This window comes from Vulpes vulpes, chromosome 2 (genome assembly GCF_048418805.1).
Source record: "Vulpes vulpes isolate BD-2025 chromosome 2, VulVul3, whole genome shotgun sequence".
NCBI lineage: Eukaryota > Metazoa > Chordata > Mammalia > Carnivora > Canidae > Vulpes > Vulpes vulpes.
Genome location: NC_132781.1, coordinates 127,535,659 through 127,549,372, shown reverse-complemented (window position 1 = coordinate 127,549,372; position 13,714 = coordinate 127,535,659). Strand labels below are relative to the sequence as shown.

Here is a 13,714-nt window from a genome sequence, read left to right as displayed (position 1 = left end):
TGTTAAACCAATTAACACAGGAAGCAACGGAGCTTAGTCCTAAAAGGGAAACTCAGGAAAATGGCATAAAACAGCCGGCCTCAGGATCACTATATCCAAAGGCAACACAGCTGGTAGGTGTACACAAGCTCCCAAGAGTCATTGGTCAAGGGCCACTATTGGTTGGGGGAGGGCATGATTAAGGCCCTGGAACTTCTGACTTACCCTGAGAGCTGGCAGGGCGGTCTTCTGAATCCCAGAAAATGCCCTCAGACCAAAAATACAGAAATGAGCATTTGAAATTTGAAACTGAAGTACATTGAAAAGTCTGGGGACTGACAGGATCAGCTCCAGGGAGATAGATAATGAAGACATACTGAAGTATAAGTTAATTACAGGTAGTGATAATTATAAAAGGGAAAATGAGCTCGTTGTATTAATTGTAACTGGGATGGTGCAGGGATGTGGCTGCTACTTTGGGTAAAATATGGAAGTCAGTAAGGCCTCTGAGCTAAGACCTTAGGATAAGAAGAAGCCCGCTATGGAAGGGTCGGGGGAAGAGAAATTAGACCAGCCCTAGGCAAAATATGGGGCATGGCTAGTGCCAGTCCAGGAACTGCTTGTCATCAGTTGGAGACAAGGTAAGTACAAAAATTGAGAGCACTTTTAAATGTAACCATTTAGAATTGGATATAGCAGTTCGATGTTGCCACAACTTCTAAGCCTAAGATGATGGATTTGTCTCATTGAACATTGTGTAGACTTGTTTGGGCGTTGTCAAGCTTGCATGGAAAGTTATGCACCGTTGGATAATGTTACACATGTGGCATTTTAAGGTTAGTTCATCAACTATAATCTAAAAGTGTACAAATATCTAATAGAAACGCTTATTTATAAAACTTGCTATTTTCAGTTTAATTTTTGACAAATATGTTTCAAAATTTAGGATGACATTATTAAACTATAGAGGTAAATTTGTATTGTTAACTCTTTCAGTTTTATTGAGGTAGGATATACATAATCACCCCTTTGAGGTGTTAGGTTATAGGAATTTGACAAGGGAATATAGAGCAGGTAACCATTACCATGATCAAGATGTAGAGTATTTCTATCACCACGGAAGTTCTCTCCATTCCCTTGATAGTCCATTCCCTGCCTCCTGGAAAGCATTCCCTTGATTTCTATCTCTGTATTTTTTGCAAGAATGCCTTGTCAGTGGAGCCATGCAGCGTGTAGGGTTTTGTGCCCGGCTTCTTTCCCTCCGCCTAATGCCATGAAGATTCATCCACATGCTCCAGGCAGCAGTATGTCTGTCTTTCCTTTGTATTGCTGAGTAGTGTTCCATCATCATGTGTACCACGGTCTGTTCCTTCACCAGCTGATGAACATGCAGACTGTTGCCAGTTTTGAGTGATAATGAGGCTGCTATAAACATTATAAACATTCTTTCGTATTATGAAAACAGATGTTTCCATTTTTCTTCAGTGAATGCCAGGCAGTTGGATCACTGGGCCATATTTATGTTGAACTGTCTAAGGAATGGGTGACCTGTTTTCCAAGGTGGCCATCTGCAGTCCTCCAGACTCCCCACCCTTGTCTATTGTTAGCTTTCTTAAAGCTATTCCAATAGGTATGTGGTGGTATTTCTTTGTGATTTTAATTTACACTTTTCTAATAATTGATAATGTTGAGCAGCTTCCCGTGTATTTATTTGCCATCCGTGTCTCTTCTTTGGTGACATGCTTTTCAAATTTTTGCCCTTTTTAAAATCGGATTGTTTATCTTTTATTACTAAGTTTTGAGACTTCTTTGTGTATTCTTGATACAAGTCCTTTATCAGGTATATTTTACAAATATTTTCTCCCTCTCTATGGTTTGTCTTTTCATTTTCTTACAGGCATTTCTCAAAGAGCAGAAGTTTTTAATTATGGCAATATACAATCACAGTGGCCATAGTGATTGAGGAAATAGATTTTTCATTTTAATTGTTATTAAATTTATGTAGCCACATATCGCTAGGGGCTACCATAATTAATGGACAGTGCAGTGTATTAATACCTAAATGTACTTTCAGTGAACAGTGGGTACACTTTTTATAATTCTTTTTTTATTCTATGTTTGTTTTGATTAATTTTTTAAAGATTTATTTATTTATATATTTATTTGACAGAGAATGAGAGAACGTGTGGGAGGGTGCAGAGGGAGGAGCAAACTCCCCACTGATCAGGGAGCCCAATGTGGGGCTCGATCCCAGGACCCTGTGATCATGACCTGAGCCAAAGGCAGACACTTAACCGACTGAGCCACCCAGGCGTCCCTGTTTCAATGATCTCTTGTTGACATATAATCTTATACCTGCTGAATCTAATAATAAAAATTTGGGCTGGCATTCTGTAAACTTTTCTTTTTATTTTTCTGTTATTAACTATCATATTTTACTAATGTATCAACCCATGATGCTTTGGAAATTTAAAAACTTGGCCCTTTGGCACAGGTAGTCTGAGAAACACTGTGGCCCAATCTCCCTAACAGGGGTATTTCTCATCATAAATCCACTGAATAGCATTCTGGAGAAGGAAGTAACTGGTAGGGTGAAGGACTAGAGGACTATTTTAGATAATGTGTTCAGGCAAAGTCTCTCTGAAATGGTGACATTTGAGCTAGAGAAAGCCATTCCAAATGGAGGGGCACAATGGCAGTTTTGCAAGTTGGGGGAAGACCTGGCATGTTCAGGGACCAGAAAGGAGAATGGTGTGAGAACTGGATGTGAGAACTGAGAAAAGTGGAGAGAGATGAGCTGCAGGGGAAGCCAGCAGCTAGGTTTTGCAATCATAGAGACCTCTTCTCTCTTCCCCTCCTACATTATAGATAATAGTTAATGAACCACAGGCACCCCATATGTCTGAATAAGGGCCTTATTCGAAATGTACTTGAAGAAAGAACCAACTATTATCTTACACTTGGCTTTAGTTGGATAGCAAGAATTTTCTCTATATTTGAAGCCCGGGAAGCAGACTTAACTATAATAGGTTTCATAAGAAGCTAGGGGGTGGAGTTTTCTTGCCACAGATTAAGACACTGAGGCTCAGAAAGTTCTATAACTTGCTTAAATTACAGCTCAGGAGAAGCAAGCTCAAAGTCATATCCTTTCACTCTATTTGACTGCCCTTCTTCAAAATGAGCCCCAAATAGCCCTTTTACCCACATGAAATTGTTTATATTTGAATTTGGTTTTTGGTAATGTTATAAATGGGTGCAAGAATGTAACAATTATAGAGATTTTGCATTTATTTTGAGAGTTCCTCCTCTGTGTTCATTTCTTGAAGCTGCTGTGACAAATTAGCACAAACTTGCCTGAAAACATAGAAATTATTCTCCCACACTTCTGGAGGCCAGAAGTTCAAAATCATCAGTGAATGTATTGAACTCCCTTTGAAGTCCCAGGGGACAATCTGTTTCTTGCCTCTTGCAATTTCTAGCGGCTCCAAGTATACCTGGTTTATGGCTGCATCATTCCAATCTCTAGTCATATGACTTCTCTTTGTGTGGCTCTACTAAGGACACTTATTGTTGGATTTAGGGCTCACTCAGTAGGATGATTTCTACTTGAGATCCTTAACTTAATTACATATGCAGAAACCCCTTTTCCAAATAAGGTCACTTTCACGAGTTCTGAGGAATAAGATGTGGATGTGTCTTTGGGGGCCCACCATTGAGCCTACTATACCCTCCCTGCATTTAGCCTTAGAACTCTAGGCAGTCTGCTGGGGACTTACCAGACTCTGCTTATTTGTGGACTACCAGGGATCTTTAACTGATATCTGAAAACCATTGTTTCAGATATTTTGCCCAGTTTTCTAGTTGTTTACATAGGAGGTGAATTCAGTTCCTATGACTCCAGCATGGCCAGAAGCAGATGCTGCACCCAAGAGTGTCAAGTTCATTGAGTGTGGAGACCTTGCTCATATCTGCATCATCAGAGCCTATAGGAATGACTGGAGTGTGGTAATCCTTCCATAGCAATTGATGAATCAATGAGCAAATGAATGAGAAGGAAGTTAATCTAAATCCTTTTGCCTCATTTGGGCAAGCTTGAGCCATCTTTCTCTAGCTGAGTATTTGCTAACATGAGTCACTTTATTTGCCAATCCACTGAGCCTTCTCGTTTCAGCTTTTATGGCTAATGCAAAAAAAATAAAAACAAAAACAAAAAAAAAACCAGCATCAGGAAATATAAGAGATTTACCTATGGAGCACATTTTGCATAACGATTTATAGGAAGTAGGTTCTGCCCATGTTTTAAATAAAAAGAATGTAGGACATTTTGGAGAGAGGGACTAAAGTGGGGAAGGTAAATGAGTAGCAGTATTGCCACAGGGAATTGAGGCCAGATGATGCATTTAATGGAAAAATAAATGGTAAGGCAGTAAGAAAATATGCGAAGCAAAAAATAAGAAAGAAACTTGCTTATCGAAGAACACATGTCCTAAATTATATCAGTCCATTAACAAAACAAATTATGGTCATATATATGAAGGAAAACGGTTTCTGCTTTCATTTCCAGATGCACACACAAGGTTAAAAAAAAATACTACCATTATTAAGTGCATTTATGTGAGCATCTGCTATATGGCTGTGTGACTTACCCAAAAATCTGATTGAATATAGAGTTCTCTTAGTTTGCTTTGAATTTATTACATCATATTTTTAATGACAAAAATAAAATAATAGGTGTTTGTTATAATAAGACTAAAACTACAAAGGTGGATGGAGTTAGAAATCTACTACTTTAACCCCTTGAGGTAACCAATATTAACAGTTTAGTGGGTATCTTTCTACATCTTCCTTGATGTTCCTTAGAACATATATAAACATATTTACATATAGAGTGGGTGGTTTTCGGTTTTATAAAAATGTGAACAAATGAAGTATATAACTGTTTTTTCATTTAACAATAGATGAGAGTCATCCCACCAGGTGAATATAGAGATTTACCTCACATTTTTAAAATCTTGAGTATGAATGGACTATCTTTTATTCAGCTGTACCTCAAATGATATACATTCTGCTCTTTTCTGGTTTTATCGTCCACCACATAAAATACTGCACTGAACGCCCTTGTGATTGCAGACTGTTTGAATTTCATTGTCTTCGATATCTGAACCTTGAAATCTAACCTTTCAAATGCTACTTGCTTCCCCTTATCCTCCCTGTCATTTGGAGAATGAAGCTGAAGGGGGAGACTGCAGATGAGCTAGGAGAGCCGATAATTACTCCATACAGCACATGGCCAGCAGCTTCCTGCTACACTATTTACATCCTATTCCATTGAGATGGCACTCTCTGCTCACATGACCCAAATGCAGCTCTCACTCCACCAAGAACAGCTGAATCTAACTGCATTGGCAGCTTTGCACATGCTCCGTCTGGCCCTGTGAATCCTCACTCACCCATTGAGATTTCTGTAGGTTTAAAGCAACATTCCAGCTGCTGAAGCTCCGTGACCTCCAGTGTTTTCCTGGCTCAAATCCAAGGCAGGTGGCCCCCTGCAAATGGTGCTTATTTTAGAATTTGAGCTTTTTTGTTTATTTGTTGGGGATCGGAAGGTATATAATAATTACCCACAAGCATAGCTGATGAATGGAGCCACAAGGAGTAACTCTTTTTCTGGCAGGTATAGGAATAACGTTTACCTATTGCCATCATTTGCCTTGACAACAACCTGCAGCTCTCATGCATGTTTCATTCTCAAACAGAGGTCTTGGCAAGTGATGCTGTATCTGACTGATGTGTTGACTGTAGCATGTGAGATGGTGTTTTTTTCCTCTCTAGAAACCTGGATGCTTTTTGCCATTCTGATGGTAAATGATGAGACAGGCAACCATGGATTTCAGCACTCCATCTGTGTTTGATCAGCAGAAAGGTAAAAATGCTGCTTTAATTCAACCTTTGGTTCTTCGCATCTTCATCTCAGTAGTAGAGATTTTGCAATTCTAAGGGAAAAGAGAGATGTGTGTGTTTGGGTGTGTGTGTAATATGGAAAGAAAATTTCACATAGAAAACAAACCTGTTCTAAACGTTCACTTCAAAAAAAAAAAAAACGTTCACTTCTCATTTGATAAGCATTTGGAAGGGAAAAATAAGCTTATGGTTTGTTTGTCTTGTTAAAATATTTCAATCTACAAATTTTAAGAACTGGGTTCCGAGCACACCAGCTATTTCAAATACAATCATCTTTATTCTCATTTGATTTTTTTCAGATCTTCTAAAATAATGTTATAGAAAGTAAGATAAAAAGAACAAATCACATGTCTCTTTTCAATCTATTAACCCAATATCTCATTGCTACAGTTTTATAAATACTTCTCGATTCCCTTTTAAGAATAGATGTTACCTAGATTTACACTCTAGTAGATTATTATCTCATCTGGGGTTGTATGATTTATCACTACGTTATTATTTGTAATGACAGGATATAGATTTCCTACTCATAATTTGCAGAGTGGAGGTCATTTTCCACGTGAAAAGATTGCTGTGAAATCAACTCATCCTCATAAAAAGCATGTATTTAGCCAGATAGTTTACATGTAGACATTTTGCCTGTGAAGTGTTTACATATTCATAATACTTTTGTGCAACTGTGCATCTTTTCTATGGACGTACAGGAAATTTCCACTCTGTAAATGTCATAAATATTTTTTAGAATATTTTTAAAAATACCTGCCATCTAAACCACTTTCTGTCATCTGTGAGTATTCTTCAGGATCTTCAAGTCCTCTGGTCATTTACTTGTTTTGGCTACAGCATGAAAATGGTGATTTGTGAAAGCCTCATTAAGAAAATTCACTGCTTCTCTCTTTTTCCCTTTTCCTGCTCTAGGCCATACTGTGTTTACTATCCTTCAAGCTACATCTGGTTTCATGGGTGAATTATTTTAGTTCCGTGCTTTCTCAAATATTAGATCTACATTTACATCTCTGAGTAACTGTATGTACAGGGACACACACACACACACACACACAGGTAGATTGATCGCCACATCTTAACTCACTTTGAAATGTGTGTGTATGTGTGTGTGTGTGTGTGTGTGTGTGCACCTTCAGAATGTGTTGGTTCAAACTGCATTTGAAGATGAACACCATAGAGAAAGTGATTGTTACGCTATGCCTACCGCCATCCAAAAGTGAAAATATGCCTAAATCCAAGAACTAATACTGTCTAAAAAATGACATTGTTGAGTTATGCAAAATAAGACTGAGCCCAAAACATAGTTAAGTAGTTAACATATTAATTTGTAATATTTATTTTCTTATAGCACCTTTCATGTGAACAATTCACAGCATTTCCTCCATCCCAGTCCTAACTCTCCCTTATCGTAGTTAACCTTCTCCCTACCATCTCTATCTCTAGTTCTCAATCCTTTCTTTAAGAGATGCTGTGGTATGGTGGAAATAGCATAGGTTGGAATGGCAGATCGACTTCTTAGCTAAGTGACCTTAGAACATTACCTAACCTCTCTGGGCCTTACTTTCCTCAGCAATAAAATGGAGGAAATGATGCTGGCTTAGCAAGGTTGCTTTGAGAATATAAAATAATATACAAAAAGCACCAGTCACACTGCCTAACGTGCCATAAGTACTTCAAAATTGTGGCTGCTTTTGTTACTATTATTGCTATTATAATTATTACTATGGAGACTATGAGTTCTTAGAATGTGAAAGGCTCTTCACTTTTCTATCTCCAGCTTGAATTTAGCAGTCCTTAGTTAATACTAGTTGACTAGAAAACTTTTTTTTTTTCAGAATTCCAGTGTACTATTCAGAGCATCCCCTAGAATAGTAATTAATTAAATGATACCTGAATAGTTCTATTATCACATTAACCCTTCCATCCTCTTAAAAGCATGAAAGGCCGTAATGGTTTAGACCATTATATAGATTTTAAATACCAATATGGTGGTGTTGGGCAAACCATGACAAACTGACTTTCTCTCTAAAAATTAAATGTGGGCTTTATTTAAAGGCTTTCCATGAATCCTGAATATTTAGAAAATCAAAATTCTAGTAGATGCAGATGTTTAGGAAAGACATGATATCTGGAAGGATCTTAGAAGTCATGTAACCCATTGGTTCTCAAGCTTAGCTGCACATGAGAATCACATGGATGGGTTTTGAAAATGCTTATGCTTAGATCTCCAGTTTAATTGGTATGGGGTGTGGCCTAACAGAATCTCCCCAGGAAGATCCCATGTACAACAAAAACTGAGTAGCATGCATCCAACCCATCTCCCTAACGTCTCAGATGGGAAGAGTAAAGCACAGAGAGGTTAAAAGATGGGCCCTGTTTGTACTAATACACCCAGCTAACAAGTCATAGAGGGGAGTGAGGCCCAGGTGTTCTCTATCTAGACAACAGAACAATGAGAAACTTCTTTTCATGGGTGGTCTCTGGCCTCCATAGCTACAGTGGAGTGGTGGTAGGACTCAAGCAACTCTGGTTTATGAGTTCCCAGAGAATGGTTAGCATTATGCACTTGAAAAATATGACACAGAATGACCATCAGGGCTCAAATGATGTAGATGTGCTAAGTCTGAATCCCTCCACTGGCATTTTTCTTTATTTCTCTTTGGTATGGGTAATGAGGCATCCTTATGCTAGGGGAGTATGGAAGGATGGCATTTGCTCATATTCTGTCTCAGTTTTCTTGCCATTTGTATGCACCTGGGCAAACTGATCTCTGTCTGTAAAATGTGCGGGGTTGCTGGGAGCCTTAAAGATCTGGTTATCTGACTGGCCAAAGGCATTAGAGCTGTGTTTCTGGCTTGCTTTGTGAAATTGTGACGCAGGAAGCCTGGGTCTGCAGAGCTCTCCACTCCTGCTTTGTGCTCTTTGCTTTCACCATAGCAACATTGCTTCTGGTCCCACGTGCTCTTCCTGGCTGTCTTCCCTCTCAAAGCCCACATGCAGGAAGGGACCTGTAGTAAACTCACTTACTATAGAACACAAAGGTTCCTACTGCAGTGGAGATGTTATGTAACTGAAGATATTTGCATTTTAAGCTTTGTCTCTAATTGTGGGAAGAAAAGCTTTGCTGTGTGCCTGAAGGAGGAACCCAAGACCTCAGAGAGAGAATGGGAGCTAGACAAGTGGTCCCAAGGATGTTGCCCACATCTGGCCCTGCCTGGGGTCTGGGAGGCAACATGTTTGATGAGCAGTGTGTTTGTGGGCACCTGAGGGGGCTGGGGCCCACCTCACAGGCTTTTTTACTGGTAGAGTTGCTGAGACAGTAAGTGGAGGGCCGGGCCTTTCAGTGCAGATTAAATCACTGCAGTAGTGTCGTAGGGCTGCATAACAAAGTACCATAGGTTGGGTGGCTTAAAACAACAGAAATGCATTGTTTCACAGTTCTGGAGGGCAGAAGTATGAAATCAAAATGTTGGCACCTGCTCATTCTGGACTCTCTAGGGGAAAAATCCTTCCTTAGTTTTTCCAGCTTCTGGCTGCTTGTGCCTCCACTCTGGTCTGTGCCCCATCTTCACATGGCCTTGTCCTCTGCCTGTGTCTCTCTTGTGTGCATCTGTCTTAGAATTCTCTCTGCCTCTCTCTCATGGTAACAATGCATATATCACATCTAGGGCCACCTACATAATCTAGGAACAAACTTCTATTCTCAACATCCTTAACCTGATCACATCTTTTGATGTATAAGGCGATATCTACCTTTTTGGCCATATACAGTAAAATTCACAGGTTCCAGAGATTAGGACATGGATGTATCCTCAGGGCCACCATTCAGCCTGCAACATGGCATGAAAAGGTATGGAATCTCAAGTCCCTTGTCAGAAAGTATAGTGACTGGGGTTTGGGTAAAATCCATTCTTATTTAAGGTAGAGGGATATTTAGTCTTTGGGAGGGAAAGATGGGAAGGACATCTATTTGATACAGACTCTGCAGGTACTTTACATAGATTACATTTGATAGGAATAAATGTTTTTTGAGCATTTAACAGAGCCAGGCTCTGTGCCCAGGACTGGATACAGACTAGTTTATTTATGTATTTATTTATTTATTTATTTATTTTATTTTATTTTTATTTATGATAGTCACAGAGAGAGAGAGAGGCAGAGACATAGGCAGAGGGAGAAGCAGGCTCCATGCACCTGGAGCCCGATGTGGGATTTGATCCCCGGTCTCCAGGATCGCGCCCTGGGCCAAAGGCAGGCGCCAAACTGCTGCGCCACCCAGGGATCCCCCATCAATCATATATTTTAATGAAGAAGTAGAGATTAATGAAATTCAAATTAATGAAGTGGCATTTTCACAATCCAGCTGTTCTTCTATTGTGTTGTGAATTTTTAAAGGTCATACACACAGATGTGATGGTTTTAATTTCTAACTTTTCATCTAAAATGGGAACATGAAACAAAAAGAATTAAGCATGTGCATATTTGCACTTTGCTGAAAAAGCAAAAGTGAAAATTCTGTGTGACAACCAGATGCCTCCAAAGGAAGAATAAGCAAATTTTCGAAGAGGTTTGGGAAGAGAACAGAGAAAAGTCAGGCAAAGGAGAGACAAATTGGAGAGGGAATAATTTGGGCTCATTTGATGATTTTAGGTTGAAAAACCTTGAAGGGGTACCTAGAATGAAACTCAGGAACACTGAGGAGAATACTGTAATTAGTTCTCAGATTGATGGTCCAGATAAAGGAAGATTAGCTGGTAAATCACCAATCTGCGGGTTTAGAAGCAGAATATCTGTTGCCTCTGAGAAATGCTTAGCCTTTCTCTCACTTTTGGTAAAGAAAGAGAAGCGGAGGGAAAAATGAGAGATGAGAGAATTTTTTTCCAGTGCCCTCTCAAGACCAAGTTTAGTCAAACAAGTTTTCTGGAAGCCTACCCCTCACCCTTACTTGCTTCCTTGTTGTCTCTTTGGCACAGGAAAGTCCTTCCCATCAACCAAACTCCTGGGACTGTGACAAAGCAGTCCACTCCTGGCTCCTCTTGTGAGCCTAGCTGGAACAATTACCATTCACAGTTTTAGCCATAAAAATGCAAGTGATTCAGTGGGTTGGGGATTAGGAGAGTGGTGTCATTATCACTATTCTCCACCTTAGAACAGCCCTACTGCCCTTGGGAATGGGGTCTCTTGCCCTCGTATATATTCCAAGGAGTATCCAGGAGTGGTAGCCAGAGGGAATGGAGGTACACATGGTCCCATAGGTCTCCTGAGTCAACCCTGATGTTATGTCCCGCAACTTAGCCAGATCAATTTCAGGAGGCAAACCCTCTGTTCAACCCCTTATTCAGAAATTGTCTGGGTCACCACACTGAGCTTTTCTTGCCACCTCTATTGATTAACTCCACATTTCTTTAACAATTATTAAGCAACTGTGTTGAGTAATTGATATTCATGTATCTTCTCTTTGATCCAACCATTTGGATGCAAGGATATTTTAACGGAATCTGAAAGAAAAATTACTACCTGTGTAGCTATGTTTATTACCAGACACATATGAAACAAACATTTCACCTGTCCCCAAGACAGAGAAGACAAGATGAGAAGATGAGGGTCTAGCTTCACATACATGCAAGGTTGGTGTAAAAGATGTATATAGTTATATACCATCTTGCAGAAAGACCACATCCAACCAGGAGTCATATTTAGTACTTGTAACTATCAGGAAGCCCGTCAAGCAGTCAGTGCAAAGTGTTAGATGATTCTGAGAATCCACTTACATCAAGAATGACCCACATCTTAGCTTTTCTGATTTATCTCTTAAAACCATAATGGTTTTACTTCAGACTTATTAGCTTTCAACTAATAAATAGATTGTATGTTTAGTAAGGGCCCTTAGTTTTCTCTTTTTAAAACTTAAAAATGTCACTTGCTCATCAGTGATCTTGTTTTATCGCATCTGTTGGGGAGGAAAAAACAGGAAGGCTGCCCTTTTACATAGAAATATTTCTATTTCTAAATGTTCCTCAGAATTTAAAAATACACGTGTACAATATTTAATAGCATTCTAATCCTTTTTAAACTTTTTGTTTGAAAATAATTTCAAATTTAATGAAATGTTGTAAAAATGGTATAAAGAACACTTGACTGTCTTTTTACTCAGATTCACCTAATGTTAACGTTTTGCCCCATTTACTTTATTGTTAGCTTTCTTCTCTGTTTCTCTCTGTCCCGTGTCTCCCTATCTCTGCCTCTCTCTGTATGTGTATGTGTGTGTGTGTGTGTGTGTGTGTATTTTTATCTAATCTGTCTGCATTCCGATTTTGTCTAGTGAGCCAGTAGCATCTTTCATAGCATTTCCTCCAGTACTTGATCCAGTCTAAGTTAGGTATTACATTTAGTTGTCATGTGTCTTTAGTCTCCTTTCTTCTGGAACATTTCTGCACACTTTCTTTGTCTTTTATGACGTTGACATTTTGAAATTACAGTCTCTCTCTATCTCTCTTTTAATACTGAGTTCCTCTTTCTGAGTTTGTCTGATGCTCCCTCATGATTAGATTTAGACAATACATTCCCAGCCAAAGTACCATAGGGTGATGTCTCCATCTCAGGTTATCATAATATCATTTAAATCTTTTTAAATGGTAATTTGAAGTGACAGGTGTTATACTATTACATATCAACCAGTTCTTACAATGTTTTTTTTTAATATATTGGGATTTTTTTCCTATTGTAAAATTAATATCACCTTCTTCAAAATAGTCAAGCAATACAAAAAGGATTTCAGCATAAAACTGTCGTATTCTAGCAAAATGAGCGTTGTATAGCTAGCAAATGGCCTGTTCTTCAGTCTGTGAGCCTAGCCTGTCCTCAGCTTGTCAGCCACCAAGATGGATTTATAATAAAATCACTCTCCATGTGGAGTCTGAGAAGTAGCTTCCAAAAGGAAATAAAGGAGATCAAGCCAAGAGTATTAACCAGTATCATTAATCAGAAGAGCAATAACTGCTTTATTAAGCAGCTCCCATGTGAAGGCACTGTGTTAAACTTTTTACTCCTGTTATGTCACTTGAACCTCAACAGAGCCTATGAGATATGTTGCATCTTTAGTTGTCTGAGGTTACACGACTTGCCCAGGGCCACATAGGACAAGAGCAGCAGCCATTTTAACTCTAGCTTCTGAAACCCAAGCCCTTCTCATACTCTTCTTCCCCACAGTTATACTTTGTGGGTTCTGATAGCCTACCCCATCTACCACTCATGAATCCTAGCACAAGAAGGAAAAGAGAGGTAGTGACACCTCAAGTGGGACTGGCAGGAACTGATAACCCTGAAGTGGCTACCCCACACTGAACTTTCAGTTGCAATGAGCTCTGCCCAGTGAGTCTACTCATGGTGACAGCCTGACCTCTTCCTGGGTAGTGATGGATCCAGTCTCAAATGCAGGCTGCCTTTGGAGCAGAGAAGGGCACCAGGATCCTAGGAGAGGAGTCAGTGGCTAACAGGTTGGGGTTACATTGAAATGTGACCCGCGGAGCTGATATGATAGACGCTGGGTATTCATTTGCAAGTTCCAGGCTTGGGTTTCATCACAGAAGCTTCAGAAGCCAGGTTCTTTATTATACTCCTACTGAACACATTTGTTCTGTGCAGCAACCTGTGAATGTTTTCTCCAAAAGACCATTTAGGGAGCTCAGCCCAATAAACAAGGCCACTCATAAACAGCATTTGATAAAAACAAAAAAAGAATTATTTTGACATCGATACCCTATGGTTT

At 39.3% G+C, this 13,714-nt stretch overlaps 1 protein-coding gene across 4 annotated transcripts in view; it reads left to right on the top strand.

The window, feature by feature from the left end:
* The window catches only part of ANKRD55 (ankyrin repeat domain 55), a 179,319-nt gene that overhangs the window by 85,377 nt on the left and 80,228 nt on the right, over positions 1 to 13,714 (top strand). For 2 of the 4 annotated variants that reach the window (XM_072749952.1, XM_072749950.1), the window contains exon 2: positions 5,812 to 5,902. In XM_072749952.1, the coding sequence (XP_072606053.1) occupies positions 5,845 to 5,902 (58 nt within the window). In that variant the 5' untranslated portion in view covers positions 5,812 to 5,844. Of the gene's footprint in view, positions 1 to 5,139; positions 5,654 to 5,811; positions 5,903 to 13,714 lie in introns of those variants that run through there. The other 2 variants (XM_072749951.1, XM_026018864.2) reach the window with 2 other exon arrangements.